The sequence below is a fragment of the Eutrigla gurnardus genome, assembly GCF_963514095.1.
Source record: "Eutrigla gurnardus genome assembly, chromosome: 8".
Lineage (NCBI taxonomy): Eukaryota > Metazoa > Chordata > Actinopteri > Perciformes > Triglidae > Eutrigla > Eutrigla gurnardus.
Genome location: NC_139922.1, coordinates 2,891,976 through 2,914,475, shown reverse-complemented (window position 1 = coordinate 2,914,475; position 22,500 = coordinate 2,891,976). Strand labels below are relative to the sequence as shown.

Below are 22,500 nucleotides of genomic sequence, written 5' to 3'. Positions count from 1 at the left end.
CTTCAGGAGCTGGGCTTGGCCCCTTAGTTCCAGTGAAAGGAGCTCTGAATGCTTCAGCATACCAAGAGATGTTGGACAATTCCATGCTCCCAACTTTGTGGAACAGTTTGGGGACGGCCCCTTCCTGTTCCAACATGACTGTACACCAGTGCACAAAGCAAGGTCCATAAAGACATGGATGAGAGAGTTTGGTGTGGATGAACTTGACTGGCCTGCACAGCATCCTGACCTCAACCCGATAGAACACTTTTGGGATGAATTAGAGTGGAGACTGAGAGCCAGGCCTTCCCATCCAACATCAGTGTGTGACCTCACAAATACACTTCTGGAAGAATGGTCAAAAAGTCCCATAAACACACTCCTAAACCTTGTGGAAAGCCTTCCAGAAGAGTTGAAGCTGTTATAGCTGCAAAGGATGGACCGACATCATATTAAACCCTATGGATTAAGAGTGGGATGTCACTTAAATTTATATGCAAATCAAGGCAGGTGAGCGAATACAGTGTGTATGTATATATCGTTCTATATATATATATATATATATATATACAGTATATATGATAAGGAAAAATGCAGTAAAAAGTGTGAAGTCATGCTTTGTTAGGTCTGTCTGCAAGACGACAAGATAACTTTTTAAAACGCTGGTTTTCTGAATGGAGTCTGGTTGATGGATGCTAGGCTATGCTAACATTGTAGCTGTTCATCAATACTTCAAATAAACCAAATTAACCATATATGGTAACAAAACATCCCTTTAAGAACCACGTCACCGGCATAACGGCAAAGAGAAGAAACTTCTCTGTTGCTGAAGTTGAATTCAACCACAAGCTGTTCACTTCACTTGGTGCAGGTGTATTATTATTATTATTATTATTATTATTATTATTATTATATCATTAAATTATTAGTATATAGTACATTGATGGAATGTTCTGTTGACATTATTAAATGCGTCCCCGTTTGATCTGGGCTTGTTGTGGATTCCTGGAAGGGAACTGGATGAAGTTCGGGGTCCAGCCTCATGCTGGAATGTGCCGATGGCCAGAAACCCAGACTGGAGCAGAAACCCAGACTGGACTAGAAACCCAGACTGGACCAGGAACCCAGACTGGAAGAGGAACCCAGACTAGAACAGGAACCCAGATTAGAACAGAATCCAGACTGGACCAGAGACCAAGACTGGAGCAGAAAACCAGACTGGACCAGAAACCCAGACTGGAACAGAAACCCAGATTGGAACAGAATCCAGACTGGACCAGAGACCAAGACTGGAGCAGAAAACCAGACTGGACCAGAAACCCAGACTGGAACAGAAACCCAGATTGGAACAGAATCCAGACTGGACCAGAAACCAAGACTGGAGCAGAAACCCAGACTGGACCAGAAACCAAGACTGGAGCAGAAACCCAGTCTGGAACAGAAACCCAGACAGGACCAGAAACCCAGACTGGAACGAAACCCAGACTGGACCAGAAACCAAGACTGGAGCAGAAACCCAGTCTGGAACAGAAACCCAGACAGGACCAGAAACCCAGACTGGAACGAAACAGATGGACTGTGCCTAAATAGGCTTGGAATAAAACTTTTCATCTCCAACCTATTTTATCTCCTGCGTCACCCATCTGTTGGTGTGGATGAACTTGACTGGCCTGCACAGCATCCTGACCTCAACCCGATAGAACACTTTTGGGATGAATTAGAGTGGAGACTGAGAGCCAGGCCTTCCCATCCAACATCAGTGTGTGACCTCACAAATACACTTCTGGAAGAATGGTCAAAAAGTCCCATAAACACACTCCTAAACCTTGTGGAAAGCCTTCCAGAAGAGTTGAAGCTGTTATAGCTGCAAAGGATGGACCGACATCATATTAAACCCTATGGATTAAGAATGGGATGTCACTTAAATTTATATGCAAATCAAGGCAGGTGAGCGAATACAGTGTGTATGTATATATCGTTCTATATATATATATATATATATATATATACAGTATATATGATAAGGAAAAATGCAGTAAAAAGTGTGAAGTCATGCTTTGTTAGGTCTGTCTGCAAGACGACAAGATAACTTTTTAAAATGCTGGTTTTCTGAATGGAGTCTGGTTGATGGATGCTAGGCTATGCTAACATTGTAGCTGTTCATCAATACTTCAAATAAACCAAATTAACCATATATGGTAACAAAACATCCCTTTAAGAACCACGTCACCGGCATAACGGCAAAGAGAAGAAACTTCTCTGTTGCTGAAGTTGAATTCAACCACAAGCTGTTCACTTCACTTGGTGCAGGTGTATTATTATTATTATTATTATTATTATTATTATATCATTAAATTATTAGTATATAGTACATTGATGGAATGTTCTGTTGACATTATTAAATGCGTCCCCGTTTGATCTGGGCTTGTTGTGGATTCCTGGAAGGGAACTGGATGAAGTTCGGGGTCCAGCCTCATGCTGGAATGTGCCGATGGCCAGAAACCCAGACTGGAGCAGAAACCCAGACTGGACTAGAAACCCAGACTGGACCAGGAACCCAGACTGGAAGAGGAACCCAGACTAGAACAGGAACCCAGATTAGAACAGAATCCAGACTGGACCAGAGACCAAGACTGGAGCAGAAAACCAGACTGGACCAGAAACCCAGACTGGAACAGAAACCCAGATTGGAACAGAATCCAGACTGGACCAGAGACCAAGACTGGAGCAGAAAACCAGACTGGACCAGAAACCCAGACTGGAACAGAAACCCAGATTGGAACAGAATCCAGACTGGACCAGAAACCAAGACTGGAGCAGAAACCCAGACTGGACCAGAAACCAAGACTGGAGCAGAAACCCAGTCTGGAACAGAAACCCAGACAGGACCAGAAACCCAGACTGGAACGAAACCCAGACTGGACCAGAAACCAAGACTGGAGCAGAAACCCAGTCTGGAACAGAAACCCAGACAGGACCAGAAACCCAGACTGGAACGAAACCCAGACTGGACCAGAAACCCAGACTGGACCAGAAACATCGGTCCCAAATCGTTTTTGGAAGGGTTTCCTACCCAGAAGCCTCTCTGTTCTCTCACCAAACAGATCAGCTCTCTGAAAACAGAGCACATCTTTACTAAATCTCAGTAATGCAAGATGAGCATGTTACATTAATACCTGTCACTGTGTCTTTTATAGATGTTGACAACAATTATGCTACACGTCTGTTCATAACTACACAAACATACTGAGTAATTATTCATCAAAGTCAAAAGAACATGTGGATATTGAGATTGTTTAACGCTTACAGTGCAGACGCTTTGCACTGCAGACGCTTTCCTCTTTGCTCTCACCTCTGCTTGCGTTTTTCTGCTGATATTTTTGCTTTTCTTTTGTGATAAATTACGAGCAGCGGCTCCTGGACTCCTACATAACTGGAACTACACATTTTTTGTAGATAGCAGGTTATTGCCAAAATTTAACATTTTTTAACGACCGTCTTAGTCCTGAGCAAGCCTGGCCTACCGATAGCACAAGCCTGCACTGAGACGTGGTGAGACGTGACACGGAGCTGAAGCTAATTAGTAGCAAGATGCCTCCCTTCTCTGCAGAGGACTACCACAAAGATTGCAGTACTGGAAACTAAAATGCACAGGTTAGAAGTGAATGTGGAAGTAAATGGACATTGTGGGAACGACACCACTCTACCATGGAACAGTGGACAAGATAATGCTAACACACTAGTTAGCATTATCTAGTGTAGTTAGCACTACAGAGAAACAGGAGCGCTGTGTGCAAGGTAATAAATCTACAAGTTATCTCTGGAACTCTCTTGGTGCTAAGCCTAAAAGTAAATCTCCTCCCAGAGAAATGCAAGGGTGATTAACAGGCAGAGCCCAGCGCAGTGAGATTTGTTATGCGACCGGCTGGCCTGCTTTACCATCCCGGCATAGCACCTCCTCAACCCCTGCTCCTAGCAGGACAGGGCCCTGGACAGCTGCTAAAGGCAGGAATAACAACAAACTTCCTAAACAACCATGTGTGCAACTGGAGAACAGATTTGCTCCCCTGCTGCAGGATCCTGGATCCTCGTCCAACAACCTGGATACTTTTTCATCGACTCAAAATGGGGTAAGAGCTGAACGAGCTGAAAGAAACTCAGTGAGTAAAAGGCTACAAGGAAAGCTAACGACTGGGCCTGAGACTCTGATTGTGGGTGACTCTGCTGTTAAAGATGTGAGACGCTTTTGCAGTAAAAACACCAACGTTTTATGCTTCCCCGAGGACATGGTATCTGACATGAGAGAAAAAATTATGGATATCGTGACTGAGCACCCAACGGTGAAAAACATCATGTTGCACATAGGGTCAAATGATATTGTGAAACAGCAGTCTGAAGTACTGAAGCAAGACTTTACTGATCTGCTTAACACAGTCAGCTGTCTGAATATGGAAGTGTCCATCAGTGGGCCTTTGCCACCTGTCGGAAAAGGAGTCGAGAAATTCTCGAGACTTTTGAGTCTCAACACATGGCTTTCAACTGCATGTGCCGTACGTTCGGTTCATTTTATGGACAATTTTAACTTTTTCTAGGATCGCCGACATCTTTTTAAAGCAGATGGACTGTGCCTAAATAGGCTTGGAATAAAACTTTTCATCTCCAACCTATTTTATCTCCTGCGTCACCCATCTGTTCCCTCTGCCAAGGACACGAGACAGGAAGACGCCAAAACAAATGACACAAGCCCTGAAAGAGAGCCTGTTCTGCCCCCGCCTGAAGAGAGCTTCGACCATGTCAGTCATCAGTGCACAGAGGAAGTATCCCCACCTCCCACCTCACCAACAAATCCACCTTCCTCCCCTCCCCAAACCCCATCCAGGTAACCCTTCTCTACAGCCACCCTTTCCCCCTCCTCCCCTCTCATGGAGTTCACCGACCAAATGAAAGAGCTGGTCACTGCTGGGACCAGATTCACACCCCGCCCTACTCCCAGGTTCTGTCCCTTAAATGCCCCACTGCATCCTCCCCCACCTCCTCTTCCACCACTGGCTCTAAGTCCTCATCCAGTTCTGGCAAAATCACAGAAGGCACGACCTGCACCACCCCCACCTCTACAAGGATGGCAGAATTATCTTCTGTCTCCACAGCCTGATAACAGTTCAGCATGTTCAGTTACTTGTGTGCAAAATACAGCAAGCTCTAACTGATATGTGCTGGGCTCAGGCTACAGGACAGATCACACTCATGACTTTTTCCAGGATAAGTCAGGGCCCTATACGCTGGTAGCTTCCTCAGTTCCGGTCTTGATAAGAAATTGAAAAAGGCTAAGCAAGAAGCACCCAACCTATTCTGCAAATCTATCAAATCTAGCATCCATTCCTCATCAACCACAGCCAGTCCAAAAACATTGGGAAGCTAATGATTTTAACACACTAAAGCTAGCTTTATTAAATGTCAGGTCTCTGGCAGGAAAAACATTTTTAATCAATGATTTTATCACCAAGCACAATCTTGATTGTTTGTTCTTAACTGAAACCTGGTTAGATCAAAATAACAGTGCTGCTGTTCTTTTTGAATCAGCTCCTCCCAACTTCAGTTTTATGAGTGAAGCTAGAGTGCATAAGAAAGGAGGGGGAGTGGCTGTTTTGTTTAACTATTCCCTCCAATGCAAGCAGATATCTTTTGGAAACTTTGCATCCTTTGAATACGTGGCTCTTCAGTTGAATTCTTCTTCCCGAGTTATGTTCCTAAATGTCTACAGGCCACCTAAATACTGTGCAACCTTTTTTGATGATTTTTCTGAACTACTGTCTATAATCTGTATTGACTTTGACTGTGTGGTTATTGTTGGTGATTTTAAAATTCATGTTGACAAACTCCATGACAGGGGGACTAAAGAACTGTGTTGTGTGATTGATAACTATGGACTGATTCAGCATGTGACAGAGCCCACTCATAACAAAGGTCACACCCTGGACTTGATCATGTCCAAGTTAGCATTTCTAAGGTTGTTGTGACTGACGTTGCTCTTTCTGATCATTCCTGTGTTTTCTTTGAGAGTGCTATCTCTGTGCAGACAAATGTTGAAAGAAAAGTAATCAAAAAACGGTATATCACAGAAAACACCTGTGAAACATTTATCCAGGTGTTCTCCTCCACACCCTCCCTCCCTTGGGTCTCAGTAAATGAGCTTGTTGACAATTTCAATGTGAAAATCACAAATATTATTGATGCCATTGCGCCCACTAAGCTGAAACTGGTCCCTGGCAAAAAAAAGGTCTCCTTGTTTGCTACTGTCGACAGGCTAACAAACCCTCCTGTGTCAGTAGCCCCTGAACTGCTTTCCACCAGGGCCTGCAATGACTTTGCCTCCTTCTTCACAGAAAAAATCCAGAAAATTAGGCAAGCAGTCAGCGCCTCCACATCAGGTGCAGGACATGTGTTGTCCATGTTTCCACTCAAGGTCAATTCAGAAACCATGGCACAATTTCATGTGATTAGCCATAAAACCTTGGAGGACATCATACAACATCTGAAATCCTCCTCCTGCTGCCTTGATATTCTGCCAACAGGCCTTTTCAAAAATGCACCAAACTGCATGACCCCAGATCTTTTACAGATTGTAAACACGTCTCTTCTGTTAGGTGTCTTCCCACAGGCCTTGAAAACTGCTGTTATCAAGCCTCTCTTAAAAAAAGAACAATTTAGACACTTCACTAATGAACAATTATAGACCAATATCAAACCTCCCATTTTTGAGTAAAATCATCGAAAAAGCAGTTTTTAAGCAGCTGAACGACTTTATGGTAATGAACAACTGTTTTGATGTCTTCCAGTCAGGATTTAGACCACACCACAGCACCGAGACAGCTCTTGTCAAGGTCTTCAATGACATCCACTTAAACACGGATAATGGTAGAATTTCAGTCTTGGTATTACTTGATCTCAGTGCTGCATTCGACACAGTCGATCACAACATACTCCTAGACCGTCTGGAAAACTGGGTGGGACTCTCTGGCACAGTATTAAAATGGTTTGAATCCTACTTGAAGGACAGAGACTACTTTGTGTCTATAGATAATTACACATCTGAGCAGGCAAAAATTACATGTGGAGTTCCCCAAGGCTCCATTCTGGGCCCTCTTCTGTTCAACATGCTTCCACTGGCTCAGATCATGAAAAACAACAAAATATGTTACCATAACTACGCAGACGATACACAAGTATACATAACAATATCACCAGGTGACTATAGTCCAATTCCAGTACTGATTAGATGCATTGAGCAAATCAATAATTGGATGGAGCAGAATTTTCTCAAATTAAACAAAGACAAAACTGAAATCATTGTTTTTGGAGCCAAGGAAGAACGGTCAAAAGTTAGCACCCAGCTTCAAGCGGTAATGGTAAAAACCACAAACAAAGCCAGAAACTTAGGTGTAGTCATGGACTCAGACCTGAACTTCAACAGCCACATTAAATCAGTTACAAAGTCAGCCTACTATCACCTAAAGAATATATCAAGGATTAAAAGACTTATGACTCAGCAGGATTTGGAAAAACTTGTCCATGCATTTATCTTCAGCAGGCTTGACTACTGTAACAGTGTCTTCACAGGTCTCCCTTAAAAGTCCATCAGACAGCTGCAGTTAATTCAGAATGCTGCTGCTCGAGTCCTCACTAAGACCAAAAAAGTGGATCACATTACTCCGGTTCTCAGGTCTTTACACTGGCTTCCTGTCTGTCAAAGAATTGATTTTAAAATACTACTGCTGGTTTACAAAGCACTGAATGGTTTAGGACCAAAATACATTTCTGATCTTCTGCTTAACTACGAACCATCCAGACCTCTCAGATCGTCTGGGACAGGTCTGCTCTGTGTCCCCAGAGTCAGAACCAAACATGGAGAGGCAGCCTTCAGTTTTTACGCACCACATATCTGGAACAAACTTCCAGAAAGCTGCAGGTCTGCTGCAAATCTCAGCTGTTTTAAATCAAGACTGAAGACTTATCTGTTTGCCGCTGCCTTTCAGTAATCAATACTATCTGTGAACTTCTTATGCTGCACTGTATTTTCTATTCCTTGATATTCTTGTTTTTAATGATTTATTTTTATTTTATTTTATTATTATTAACTTTTAAACTTGATTTTATTATGGGCTGGTTTTAATGAGGGTTTTTCTATGCATTTTAATTTTGTTTTTATTTTATTTTAATCCTTCTATTTTCTTTTTCACTTTATTGTATGACATTTTTATAATGTGAAGCACTTTGAGACTGCCTTGTGTATGAAATGTGCTATACAAATAAAGTTGCCTTGCCTTGCCTTGCATGCTGTGCGTAAGCATGGTCAGAGCTGTGCTTATATAAGTACAAGTTGATAAATTCCACACTTTGCAAAGGGATGATAGTACGTACTGTTGATCAATGAGGGCCCTGGTATATACAGAGAAAGTTGTACAGTATGGAACAAACTTGCATTCAAAGATATTTAGCAACATTTTGTTACGTAGACATATGTCATATGTTACTTTACTATAATGATAATAATTGTCATCATCACATCATGGCTCTGTAGGAGGACGATGTAAACAAGAACCATTTACACATAATCACATATGGAAAAGGTCTTAAACAGCTCAGGAGGCAAGAAAAGCTGCCAAACCACAGTAGATGTATGACAAAAATGTGTTTTGGAGCCGGTCATGTGACTGCACACACACACACACACACCAGGGTAAATGTACCACACGTAAACATTTTGATGAACAACAGAGTGGAGGTGAAACCAACACAACGGGATCTTTCTATCTCTCCCTCTCTCTCTCTCTGTCTCTCTCTCTCTCATACACACTTACATACACATCTAAAAACACAGATTTGTGTCCCCACATGGTGGGTAAAACACGCGGCCGCACACACACACACAGATACTACAGGACTGCAGCATCGATGAGACAGAAAGAGGAGGTGGAGAAACGATGAGAGAGAGAGAGGGAAAGAGAGAGAGTGGGGGGGACTAGAACAGCTTGCCGCATAGTCAAGGACATATCAAGGAGAGATTGAGAGAGGGAGAAAAAGAGAGAGGATGAGGAAGGGAAGAAAGACGGGGTGGGTGAGAAATAAAGGGAGGTAGGGAGGATATAGCAGACTACCATTACTCAGCATTAGCCCTGCTCTCTCTCTGTCCCTGTCTCTCCTGGCCTCAGCTGTAACCCCGCCGAGCACCATGTTGCTCCACAACTTGCCAGCATGGCTGGGAGTGACACATGACTCCTGCATCGAGGCTCTCATTGGACCATTGATCGTAGCACTGTTGCTCTTGAACTACTAGTTTACTCAGATGAGGACCTAACACTTGTTCTATTTTTAGCTCTTACTTTATCGGCAATGATTCGTTGTGGTTTCCTTGTTTCCTTCTTTTGACAAATGTACTTATTGTAAGTCGCTTTGGACAAAAGCGTCTGCTAAATGACCTAAATGTAAATGTAAATGGACCAGGATCACTGGGAGCGACACATGACTCCTACATCGAGAATCTGATTGGACCAGGATCACTGACAGACAGACACAATACACTCGCCGATCTGGGCCAGCCAATCAGAAAAGGAAAAGGAAGAAAGCCCTGCTCCAAAGCCAGCATGCTGGAGGAATAACATCACCTGTTGCTGGGCAGAAACCTGTGAGAGACAGGAAGCCCTGGACCAGATATCACGGTCCCCATGGCAACTAAATGACTTGGAGGTGAGGTTGAAGGGGAGAGGATGGAGCTGAGAGAGGAAAGTAAAGTTGGAGTTAGCAGTGATTTTGGTGTGATAGTGGTGCAAGTGTCTAGTTTGATAGTGGTGCGAGTGTCTAGTGTGATAGTGGTGTGAGTCTGTAGTGTGATAGTGGTGTGAATGTCTAGTAGTGATAGTGGTGCGAGTACCAGTAAAGTGTCGGTTGTGTACAGCTGTACTGAAGTACAACAAGAACACGTCTGCTATGCTCAACCATCTGAAATTGAAACACCTGCTGCCAACAGCTAGCACTAGCAGTAATGCTAGCAGTAATGCTAGCAGCAGCGAGCAACGCAGTGCACAGAGGCAGACGAGCATCAGAGATTTTTCCAGGCACCCAGTCACGGACAAGAGAAGAGAGCAGATAACAGACTTGCTTGTGCTTTGTTATCAAGGATAATCGCTCACTTTCTGCTCTTTCTGGAGAAGGCTTCAGGAACATAGCTGGGTTTTTTCGAGCCAGGCTATATGATCCCATCACATGCTACACTTTGGAGCAACATCAAGCTCCAATACAACACTTTGAGAGCAATGATTGCCAAGGAGATGAAAGATAAAAGTGTCTCACTAACTACCAATCTGTGGACGTCTTGCACCATGGATCCTATATTACCATCACCGCTCACTATTACAGACACCTGGAAGTTAAAATCAAGAGTGCTGCACACCACTATCATGCCAGAAAGACACACCACTGTGAATATAGCCCTTTAGCTCTAAAGGAAACAATTGAGGAGTGGGACCTCGTTGTTTTTGCACTATCCATGACAACGCCAGCAGCATGATCCTGGCAATGGAGCTCTGTGAGCAGTTTCCCCACCACCTTGGATGCACCGGACACACGCTTCAACTAGCAGTAAAAGCAGAGCTGAACTTTCCACGAATCTCCAAGACCACCAATGCTGCGAGGCGTGTTGTAAGTCATTTCAGCCATTCTGCAGTAGCCCATTTGCTTTGGTGAAACGTCTAGATTAGCTGGGAGTAAAAGTAAACTGATGTCGCGTTTGTTGTCAGAATTCAACCCGATCACGGCATTCACTCTAGATCCCCGGTTTAAGCATCTCAAGTTCCTCCCAGAAGATAGTAGAGAGGAAGCACAGGCGCGCCTGACTCGAAAAGATGTAAAGAAGAAGAAGGGCAGATTAGATATACAGGTAAATATAGAACCATGTACACCAGATATTTACATCAACCAGCTAAATAGTTAAAATACAATTCTGCCATTAATGTGGCTAATTTTCACTGTAGGTGAAGTTGAGATTGCCACCGAGGACAATGCTGGGGTGGCACCAATAAAAAAAGAACCAACAACGGCGCTGATGGGTTACGGGATTAGGGTCAGACACCCCATATCGCCACGATGGAAAACCCACTGGAGTGGTGGGCAAATAACAAGGAGCACTTCCCCCGTTTAGCCAAGCTGGCTATGAGCTACCTGGCTATTCCAGCCACCAGCACCCTGAGCGAACGGATCTTTTCCCTCGCGGGGAACACTATCACTCGGCAGCAGTCAAGCTTCCTTCCCTCCCACATTGATGCATTGGTTTTTCTCAACGCGGTCCAAAGAGATAGAAAGGTGGACATTATCAGCGGGTAGGACAGTGACAGCGTAGGCTAAGTATTGCACACTGGATTTAATTTGTTTTTTGTTACCACCGTGGCGTTTTGGCGGTTCCAGTTACTTTTCTTATTTAGTTCTAGCATTATAGTATGTAGGCTATCCATCCATCCATCCATTGCCTACCGCCGTATTCAGGGTCGCGGGGGGGGGGGGGGGGGGAGCTGGAGCTGATCCGAGCTGTCATTGGGCGAAGGCAGGGTACACCCTGGAAAAGGTCGCCAGTCCATCGCAGGGCCGACATGTAGAGACGGACAACCATTCACACCTACAGGCAATTTAGAGTCATCAAAGAACCTATCCCCATCCTGCATGTCTTTGGACTGTGGGAGGAAGCCGGAGAACCCGGAGAGAACCCACACTCACACGGGGAGAGCATGCAAACTCCACACAGAAGGAACCCAGGCCCGACCCGGGAACCCAGGACCCTCTCGCTGTGAGGCGACAGTGCTATCCACTACACCACCGTGCAGCCAGTATGTAGGCTATTGTTGTGTATATACATCCGTTGTCATGGAAACCCGGTGTGAGTGTCTAATGTGATAGTGCTGGGAGTATCGAGTAGTTATAGTGGTGTGAATGTGTAGTGTGATAGTGGTGCGAGTGACTAGAAGTGATAGTGGTGCGAGTGTCTAGTGTGATAGTGCTGGGAGTGTCTCATGTGATAGTGGTTCAAGTGTCTAGTGTGATAGTGGTGCGACTGTGTAGCGTCATAGTGGTGGGCGTGTCTAGTAGTGATAGGGGTGCGAGTGTGTAGTGTGACAGTGGCGCAAGTGTTTAGTGTGGTATTGGTGCGAGTGTCTAATGTGATAGTGGTGCTAGTGTCTAGCGTGATAGTGGTGCTAGTGTCTTGTGTGATAGTGGTTCAAGTGACAAATAGTGATTGTGGTGCAAGTGTGCAGTGAAAGTGATGCAAGTGTCTAGTGTGATAGTGATGCGATTTGATGCGAGTGATCAGATTTGACACTTTCATTTTCTTGGGTTCAATGACCATTAATATTTTCTGCAGTGCATTAAAGGTGTATTTCAGCTCCCCTGGATAGCTCAAATTTAGAGCATAGATGAGGCCAAACAACATGGCAGATGCATGTGGGACTGATGGCAGCTCAGTAAGGACCTGCACACCTTCAATAACAATCCCAATGTCATGTGGTGGCTGGAGAGGATCCTCTTCCTTGATGACAAACACTGCCATGGTACATCTCTCAAGCTCTGTTTCAGCTTCAACCTTATGAACAACCTGATAAAATAAAAAGACAAGACATTTATTCAGAGACATTTTGAGACCCAAACCAGATCAGTCCTAGGTGAAGCAGTGGAGTTACTTGACTGGATTTTATGTTTCAACGAACAACAGTCGGGAATTAAATGTCCACGCTTTTTACAATATCCACAGAACAGGACAGAATCTTTCGGTATCTTACAGTTTTTCTCAATTGTTTACACACAAATACTGGTACTTGAGACACAATGACCACAACATGTAACTCATGCACCAACCCCCTGAACTAACTCTGCTAAACTGCAAGCACAATTCCTGCTTTACACTCAATTTGCAGTTTTAAAACACACTTTTTTCAAAACACTACACACAATTCTCTGCATTTGGCACAATTTTCATGAGGAAAATCTCTTGTTTTCACAAGGAACACACTGCCATTCAAAATTCTAAAGTTAATTTCCCTACTATACACACTGACTCATCACATGGGCAAACACCTGCAACACAGTTTTACAATTTGCAATCAGAGCATTAGCATAAAAGTGCAACAGGTGAGCTCTTTTGTTTTGGAGCAATGGATGCCAACATGGGCAACAGAGGCAGAGCCAGAGGAGTGAGAGTACGAGGAGGAGCCTAGCATGGATATGCCATGCTAGGCGATATTTCCCCGCTGCTTGGTCATCGCTTGCATTGCCTGTGATGTGGATGAGGTGCTGTGGCCAGACTGAAATAGGATGTGGGATAGTTGTTTTCTTTGTTTGTTTGTTTTTTGTAACTGTATACAGTAAATTCTTCTGGTTTTGTATGTAGACCACTGTATATGCAACTTTGTGTTGGTTTGGATGAAAACTGTATACATTACAGTATTCTTGTGGAAAAATAAAATATATAAAAACAATATTCTAAAATATTGTACAACACATTTATGTATTGTAGTCTGTAGTGAGTGTAACACTGAACAAAAAAAGGCCTAAGTCATTATGGTAAATGGAGAAGAAGTGTTCATCGTGTTTTACATTGAGCACATCAGTGTTCAACTGGTTCTTATAAATGTCTATTCATATGATGGTTTGTGTGTGTCATTTGAAAACAAAATACCATTTTGAGAAGAAATAACATTGTTTTGAATGTAAAGTTTCATTTTGCATGAGAATTGAGGGGTTTTGCCCTTTGTGTGTGTGTTTTTTGATTTCTATGTAGAGTTCTGAGAGTATGAGGCATGCGTTCAGAAAATGTGTGTAAACAATCGAGAAAAACTGTAATAGTGGTGCGTAGGGTTGTAAACAATAAACCGATGCGACCGGATATTCGGTTCAACAAGTGAGAGATACGGCTGCATCGGTAGCAGCCTCCTCAATCAATACAAATTATCAATGAATTCCTAGATGAATAGGTTACAGAGTCATGGATCGGGTATCGCGAGACTTTGAAGCGGTTGGCGGCATTACACCAGCGTCTCTAAAACAACGCGAGAGCTGAAGCTGCCCGCGAAACGCCGTAGCTGCCTAGCTTGTATGAGTGATAAACAAGGGACAACACGGAACATGGAGGAGGTGGAGGTGGAGAGGCGGGCGCAGCACAGGTAGGCGGCTGCGACGCTGCCGTGTGACCGCAGGCACTCCACCACCGCTCGTGAGAGATGGATGGCTTTTGAATGTCAATCGCTCGTGTCTCAACTTGCGCCATAAGAGGCGGCCACAGCACGGGTAGCGTCCACGACACTGTCCTGTGACCGCCAGCCAAGGATTCAGCCAGACTTTTTTTTGGTCCATGTCTAAAAATAAATACATTGACATGTGATTTTGTTGTGATTTATTTTATAAAATATCTACAACAAATATTAACCATAGAATCGAATCGTATCGTTACACTGTATGGAATCCATTCGAATCGAATCGGTCTGTAATAAAAGGATATCGTTTTTGAATCGAATCGTAACCTGTGTATCTAGATGCATATCGAACCGTTTATCACAGAGAGATGTGCAACCCTAGTGGTTTGAGTGTGTAGTGTGAAAGTGGTGCGAGTGTCTTGTAGTGATAGTGGTGTGAGTATTTAGTGTGATAGTGGTACAAGATTCTTGTCGTGATAGTGCTGCGATTATTTCGTGTGATAGTGGTGCAACTGTCGTGTGTGATAGAGGTGTCTAGGAGTGGTAGGGGTACAAGTGTGTAGTTTGATAGTGGTGTGAGTGTTTTATGTGGTATTGGTGCGAGTATCTAGTAGTGATAGTGGTGCGAGTGTCTCATGTGATAGTGGTGTGAGTGTCTTGTATTGATATTGGCGCAAGTATTTAGTGTGGTGGTGGTGCGAGTGTCTAGTGAGATAGTGGTGCGAGCAGTGTGATGGAGGTGCGATTGTCTAGTAATGATAGTGGTGCAAATGTCTAGTGTGATAGTGGTGCGAGTGTCTAGTGAGATAGTGGTGCGAGCAGTGTGATTGAGGTGCGATTGTCTAGTTGTGATAGTGGTGCAAATGTCTAGTAGTGATATTGGTGTGAGTGCCTAGTGTGATAGAGTCTAGTGATAGTGTCTTGCAGTGATAGTGGTGCAAGTATTTAATGTGAAAGTTGTGCGAGTTTCCAGTGTGATAGTGGTGCGGGTGTCTAGTGTGATAGTGGTGTGAGTATCTCGTAGTGATAATGGTGTTAGTGTTTAGTGTGATCGTGGTGCACATGTGTAGTGTGATAGTGGTGCGATTGTCTCGTGTGATAGTTGTGCGAGTGTGTCGTGTGATAGTGGTGTGGGTGTCTATTAGTGATAGTGGTGCGAGTGTCTAGAAGTGATAGTGGTGCAAGTGACTAGTCATGTTTGTGGTGCGAGTATGTTGTATTGATAGTGGTATGAGTATTTAGTGTGATAGTGTTGTGTGTCTAGTCTGATAGTGGTGTGAGTGTCTTGAAGTGATAGTGGTGCGATTATCTTGTAGTGATAGTGGTGCGATTGTCTTGTGTGATAGTGGAGTGAGTGTCTTGTGTGTTAGTGGTGCGAGTGTCTAGTGTGATAGTTGTGTGAGATCGTGGTAGTGATAGTGGTGCGAGTGTCTTGCAGTGATAGTTGTGTGAGTATTTAGTGGGATAGTTATGCAATATTCTTGTAGTGATAGTGGTACGAGTATTTTGTGTGAAAGTGCTGTGAGTGTCTACTGTGATAGTGGTGCGAGTGTTTAATAGTAATAGTAGTGCAATTGTATAGTGTGAAAGTGGTGCAATTATCTGCTCTGATAGAGGTGCGAGTGTCTAGTAGTGATAGTGGTGCAAATGTCTAGTGTAATAGTGGTGCAAGAGTATAGTAGTGATAGTGATGCAAGTTTCTCGTAGTGAAAGTGGCTAGTGTGATAGAGGTGCGAGTATTTATTGAGATAGTGGAGCGAGTGCATAGTTTGGTATTGATGTGAGTGTCTAGTGTGATTGTGGTAGGAGTGTTTTGGTTGGTATTGAGCGAGTGACTCGTAGTGTTGTATCTTGTGTTGATAGTGGTACCAGTGTCTAGTGTGATAATGTTGTGAGTGTCTAGTATGAAAGAGTCTAGTGTGATAGTGGTGTGAATATTTAGTTCGTAATGGGGCGAGATTCTTGTAGTAATAGTGTGATAGCAGTGCGAGTGTGTAGTGTGATAGTGGTGTGATTGTCTACTGTGATAGTGGTGTGAGTGTCTAGTGTAATAAAGGTGCAAATGTCTAGTTGTGATAGTGGTGCTAGTGTCTAGGGTGATAGACGTGCGGGTATCTAGCAGTGATAATGGTGTGAGTGTTTGGTTTGATAGTGGTGTCATTATCTAGCAGTAATAGTGGTGCGAGTGTTTTGTAGTGATAGTTGTGCGAGTATTTAGTGTGACAGTCGTGTGAGATTCTTGTAGTGATAGTGGTGCGAGTGTCTACGTTTGGTAATGGTGTGAGTGTATAGTTTTGTACTGGTGCGAGTGTCTAGTGTAATAGTGGAAGGTGTGTCTGGTTTGGTATTGGTGTTAGTGTCTGTTGTGATAGTGGTGCGAGTGTCTAGTGTAATAAAGGTGCAAATGTCTAGTTGTGATAGTGGTGCTAGTGTCTAGCGTGATAGATGTGCGGGTATCTAGCAGTGATAATGGTGTGAGTGTTTGGTTTGATAGTGGTGTCATTATCTAGCAGTAATAGTGGTGCGAGTGTTTTGTAGTGATAGTTGTGCAAGTATTTAGTGTGACAGTCGTGTGAGATTCTTGTAGTGATAGTGGTGCGAGTGTCTACGTTTGGTAATGGTGTGAGTGTATAGTTTTGTATTGGTGCGAGTGTCTAGTGTAATAGTGGAAGGAGTGTTTGGTTTGGTATTGGTGTTAGTGTCTGTTGTGGTAGTGGTGCGAGTGTCTAGTGTGATAGTAGTGTTGTCACGATACCAACATTTTGGTACCGGTACCGGTACCAACATGTGTTTCGGTACTTTTCGGTACTTTTCGATACTTTTTCAAATAAAAAGTGAACGCAAAAAATGTCATTACTGACTTTATTTTAATAGAAAATCTTAGAACAATAACATATTAATCAGCAAATAAAATAAAATACCACAAAGACAAGCTTTTCTAATGCACACAATTTTAAAAATGTTAAAATATAAATACAATAATATAATATAAAATATAATAATATAAGTAAACCAGCTCTATTTTTTTACTTCCAGAGCTACTTTTGTTAAGAGTGAGCTCTTGCTTTTAGCACTGAATGTGGCTTTTTTTCCTGAGTAAATGACCTGTCGTTCCCTGAGCTCAGTGTGGAGGTCTGGGTGCTGGTCCTTTAAGTGTTTGGCGAAGTCGGAGGTGTTTCCGCCGTTAGCCATGCATGTTTTTAAACACCGTTTACACAGTGGTGCATCGGCGTTACTGCCTCGCTTTGCGCATTTGTTTTAAGCTAAAGTACGGCCATATCGCACTTCGCGGCGCTGGTTTGTCCGCAAGTTGCAGCGTGGTGACGGTTGCAGCAGCCGTTCTCCTCTCCGTGCTTCTCTCGCTCGCGCTCGCTCTCTCGCGCTCGCTCTCTCGCGCTCGCTCTCTCTCTCTCTCGTGCTCTCTCCAAGCTTTTCTCCTGCTCCGTTTGTTGCTCCGGTCCACGCTGCTCGCTAACTTGCTAACTGTTTCCTCCGGCTTGCTTGCTTTTTCTTTTTATCTCCCCAAGCTGCGGCTCGCTCCTCGTCCTCTCAGCTGTAGTTACAACGCGTTGACGTCACGTGGCGAGTTCGCCGCACTGTTGCGGGCGCTGCCGGCGGCGCTGCAAGTACCGGTCCCGTCAAAATGCAATATAGTACCGTTTTAAATGCCTCAGTACCCCGGTACCAAATTAGTACCGGTATACCGTGCAACCCTATGTGATAGTGGTGTGAGTAACTAGTTATGTTAGTTGCGCAAGTATCTTGTATTGATAGTGGTACGAGTAATTAGTGTGAATGTGGTGCAAGTGTATTTAGTGTGATAGTTGTCCGAGTGTGTAGTGTGATAGTGGTGTGAGTGTCTACAGTGATAGTGGTTTGAGTGTCTAGTAGCTATCGTAGTGCGATTCTCTGGTGTGATAGAGGTGCGAGGGTCTAGTAGTGATAGTGGTGTGAATGTCTAGTGTGATAGCAGTGCAAGAGTAGAGTAGTGATAGTTGCGCAAGTGTCTAGGGTGATAAGCCCCTTTTAGACAGCCTTTTTGTTCGAGTGTTCTGCCGTTATTCCGCCCTGACATCAGTCTAAACGCTCGCCGAGGCTGAAAGGAGTAACAGAATATTACGCCTCTGAGACGGCAATGGAGGTACTCACAGAGCCGTAAATATGCGAGATGAGCAAAACTTCTTTGTTGATTTGATGCAGCGAGCTAATCAGATTTCCGACGCTTATTGAATACGTCACACGGCCGACGAGTCCATAGACGAGACGCCCGCTGCAAAGTGGGATGTCTCACTCGTTCCGCAACGCCAGGGTGCTATCTAAACACACACACCATTGCGGCGTTAAGCCGCAAACAAAGTTTTATCTAAACGGTTCGCGGCATATATTGACTCGCCTTCTCGCCATTACGGTGGAACCGTCTGTCTAAAAGGGGCTATAGTGGTGTGAGTGACTAGTGTGACATGTCTAGTTGTAATCATGATGCAAGTGTGTAGTGTGATAGTAATGTGAGTTATCAATAGTGATAGTGGTGTGAGCTATTAGTAGTGATAGTTGTGCCTTGGAGTGTCTTGGAATGATAGGAGTGCGAGTGTGTAATTTGATAGTGGTGCAAGTGTTTAGTGTGGTATTGGTGTGAGTGTCTAGTGTGATAGTGGTGTGAGTGTCTAGTGTGATAGTGGTGTCTAGTGTGATAGTGGTATTAGGACCGCTTCTGTTCTCACTATACACCAGATCACTAGGTTCTGTTATTACATCGCATGGATTCTCCTTCCATTGCTACGCAGATGACACCCAGCTGTTCCTCTCTTTTCCCCCAACCTCTGACACTCACATTGCAACTCGCATCTCGGACTGTCTGGCTGACATCTCTGTCTGGACAACTGCACATCACCTCAAGCTTAACCTGAATAAAACCAAACTCCTCTTCATCCCAGGGAAAGACTGCCCTTGCATGGACCTGTCGGTCACTGTCGAGGGCATCACAGTATTACCTTCCTCAACTGCGAGGAACCTGGGTGTAGTCCTCGATGACCAACTATCCTGCACCCCCAACATCACTGCTGTGGCCCGATCCTGCAGATTTGCCCTCTACAATATCCGCAGGATTTGGACCTTCCTCACAAATGATGCAACGCAACTCCTGGTCCAGGCACTGGTCATCTCCCGCCTTGACTACTGCAACTTTCTTCTGGCTGGACTCCCGGCCTCTGCGATTAAACCATTGCAGCGTATCCAGAATGCTGCAGCACACCTTATCTTCAATCTACCCGAATTCTCCCATGTGACCCCCCCTTCTCCGTGACCTCCACTGGCTCCCTGTTGCAGCACGCATCCAATTCAAGACGATGGCACTGGCCTTCAGGGCCATCGATGGAACGGCACCCATCTACCTTCAAACACTGGTCAAACCTCATGCCCCGAAGCGAGCACTTCGCTCCTCTACTTCAGCTGGCCGGCTGGTACCACCATCGCTGAAATCAAACAAATGTCGCTCAGCAAAGTCCAGACTCTTCTCTGTTCTGGCGCCTCAGTAATGGAACGATCTCCCGACCAATGTCAGGACAGCTGAGTCATTTGCCATCTTCCGAAAAAGGCTCAAGACTCACCTGTTCAGACTTCCCCTTGACTCTACATAGCATGACCCACTAACACCCCCCCCCCCCCCCCCATAAAAAAAAAACTTACCTATAGCACTCTGATCATAGCACTGTTGCTCTTAAGGTACTACTTTACTCAGATGAGGACCTAACACTTGTTCTATTTTTAGCTCTTACTTTATCGGCAATGATACGTTGTGGTTTCTTTGTTTCCTTCTTTTGACAAATGTACCTATTGTAAGGCGCTTTGGACAAAAGCGTCCGCTAAATGACCTGTAGTGTCTTGTAGTGATAGTGGTGTGAGTGTCTTGTTTTGATATTGATGCGAGTGTGGAGTGAAAGTGGTGTGAGTATATAGTAGTATATAGTAGTAAATTACCTCATTTATATAGCGCTTTTGTCCAAAGCGCTTGACAGTAATGACTGACATTCACACATTCATACACACTGACGTGTATGAATGGCGACAGCCAGCTCTTCAGGAGCAATTAGGGTGAGGCGTCTTGCTCAGGGACACCAGACACTCATCTCCTGAGCTAAACCCCTAGTAGTGATAGTAGTGGGATTGTAAAGTGTGATAGTGGTGCAAGTGTCTAGTAGTGATAGTGGTGCCAGTGTTGAGTGTGATAGAGGTGTCAAAGTCTAGTGTGATAATGGCGCGTATTTCTTAATGAAATTAAATAATACTCAGAAAGTCACTAGAAGATGTGTTTTCTCCCTGACTCGCTTTTGCAGGTCTCAGTGGGGACCCGGCCGACCTGGAGCGTCGCTGCCAAACATTCGGCCAAAACTTCATCCCCCCAAAGAAGGCCAAGACTTTCCTGGAGCTGGTGTGGGAGGCCTTACAGGATGTCACACTCATCATCTTGGAGGCCGCCGCCATCATCTCCCTCGGCCTCTCCTTCTACCAGCCTCCTGGAAAGGATACTGAATGTGAGGCAAAGGGAGGGGGGTTATAGATAATGTAAACAGTCTCATTGATAATAAGAATTATTAGCTCATTGTTAACCAACAAGAAATTGATGAAACACTCATTCTACCAGCCACCAAACTCTTTTCTCATATTTAACACTTTACACTTTCTTATTATAAAGATAATAATCAGTTTAGTTATAGGTGCCAGATGACTACATTCTTAAACCGGCCATCACTAGGTAACAACTACAGTCTGAAACCGGCCGTCACTAGGTAACGACTACATTCTGGAAACCGGTCGTCTCTATGTAACGACTACAGTCTGAAACCAGCCGTCACTAGATAACGACTACAGTCTGAAATTGGCCGTAACTAGGTAACGACTACAGTCGAAACCGGCCGTCACTAGGTAACGACTACAGTCTGAGACCGGCCGTCACTAGGTAGCGACTACAGTCTGAAACCGGCCGTCACTAGGTAACAACTACATTCTGAAACCGGTCGTATGTAACGACTACAGTCTGAAACATATTGTTTGTTTGAGCTCATACACAAATGTCTTACCAAGGTTTCAATATCTGTTGTCTGTTCCGATTATCAACATTTGGATCCCTTTAACTTTGCTCTCCATCTTTATAAACTTATGGGAAATATAGAGAACATAACCTTCCATATCAGCAAGCAAAATCAAACTGAAATCAAACAAATGTCGCTCAGCAAAGTCCCGACCAGGGTTGGAATTTCATCATTTTAGGGGCAAGGCCATTTGGCCTTCACTTTCATTTTTTTTAGGGGCACCATTGGGCGAAGGCAGGTTACACCCTGGACAAGTCACCAGTCTATCACAGGGCCGACATGTAGAGACAAACAACCACTCACGCTCACATTCACACCTACGGGCAATTTATTTGTCATCAATGAACCTATCCCCATCCTGCATGTCTTTGGACTGTGGGAGGAAGCCGGAGAACCCGGAGAGAACCCACGCTTACACAGGGAGAACATGCAAACTCCACACAGAAGGAACCCGGGGCCGACCCATGAATCGAACCCGGGACCCTCTCGCTGTGAGGCGACAGTGCTACCCACTACACCACCGTGCAGTCCCATAACAAAACACAAATTATATATTTCAATATTTTTAATGCCAATATCATATAATGTTACATTGGATTTTTTTTAAAATAACATCTTACAAAGGAATTACTACCTAAAGCAATAAAACATATTCTGTATGAAATCTTTATATTTAAAGATGCACGAGCACATACACGGGTAGGCAATGTGGACATGATGTAGACTTTAATAGGCAGTACCTCTCATTATCGCTCAGTGTTCAACCCCGCTATCGAGCCGTTTTATGACTGAACATACTGTTGATGTAGGACACAGCAGGATTCTGGGTCGGGCTTGGGCTTCAGACGAGTGGTGTTAGCGGGAACGGAGCGGAACCGGACCGGTACTTCTATAATAACAATGCCGTTCTCTGCAAAATCCGCTGCTCGCTCGTGGCCACTTGCTCGCTCAGCTCCGCTCGTGTTGACTAGAAATATTTGTACCCAAGACTCACCTGTTCAGACTTCACCTCCCTTCTGCATAGCATGACCCACTAACAACACCCCCCCCCCCCCCCCCCCATACACACACACACACACACACAAAAATCACTTCTATGTTCTTACCTATAGCACTTTGATCATAGCACTGTTGTTCTTAAGGTATGTTTGCTGAACAGCTACTACTTGTTTCTATTGTTAGCTCTTACTTTATCGGCAATG

At 44.2% G+C, this 22,500-nt stretch overlaps 1 protein-coding gene and 1 long non-coding RNA gene across 5 annotated transcripts in view; one reads left to right on the top strand and one right to left on the bottom strand.

The window, feature by feature from the left end:
* The window catches only part of LOC311017226, a 159,487-nt gene that overhangs the window by 25,741 nt on the left and 111,246 nt on the right, over positions 1-22,500 (bottom strand). The gene's annotated exons all lie outside the window — the stretch shown is intronic.
* Positions 1-22,500, top strand: part of atp2b3b (ATPase plasma membrane Ca2+ transporting 3b) — an 82,428-nt gene that overhangs the window by 9,694 nt on the left and 50,234 nt on the right. For all 4 annotated transcript variants that reach the window (XM_084015373.1, XM_084015370.1, XM_084015371.1 and 1 more), the window contains one exon: positions 20,543-20,740. In XM_084015373.1, the coding sequence (XP_083871499.1) occupies positions 20,543-20,740 (198 nt within the window). The remainder of the gene's footprint in view (positions 1-20,542; positions 20,741-22,500) is intronic.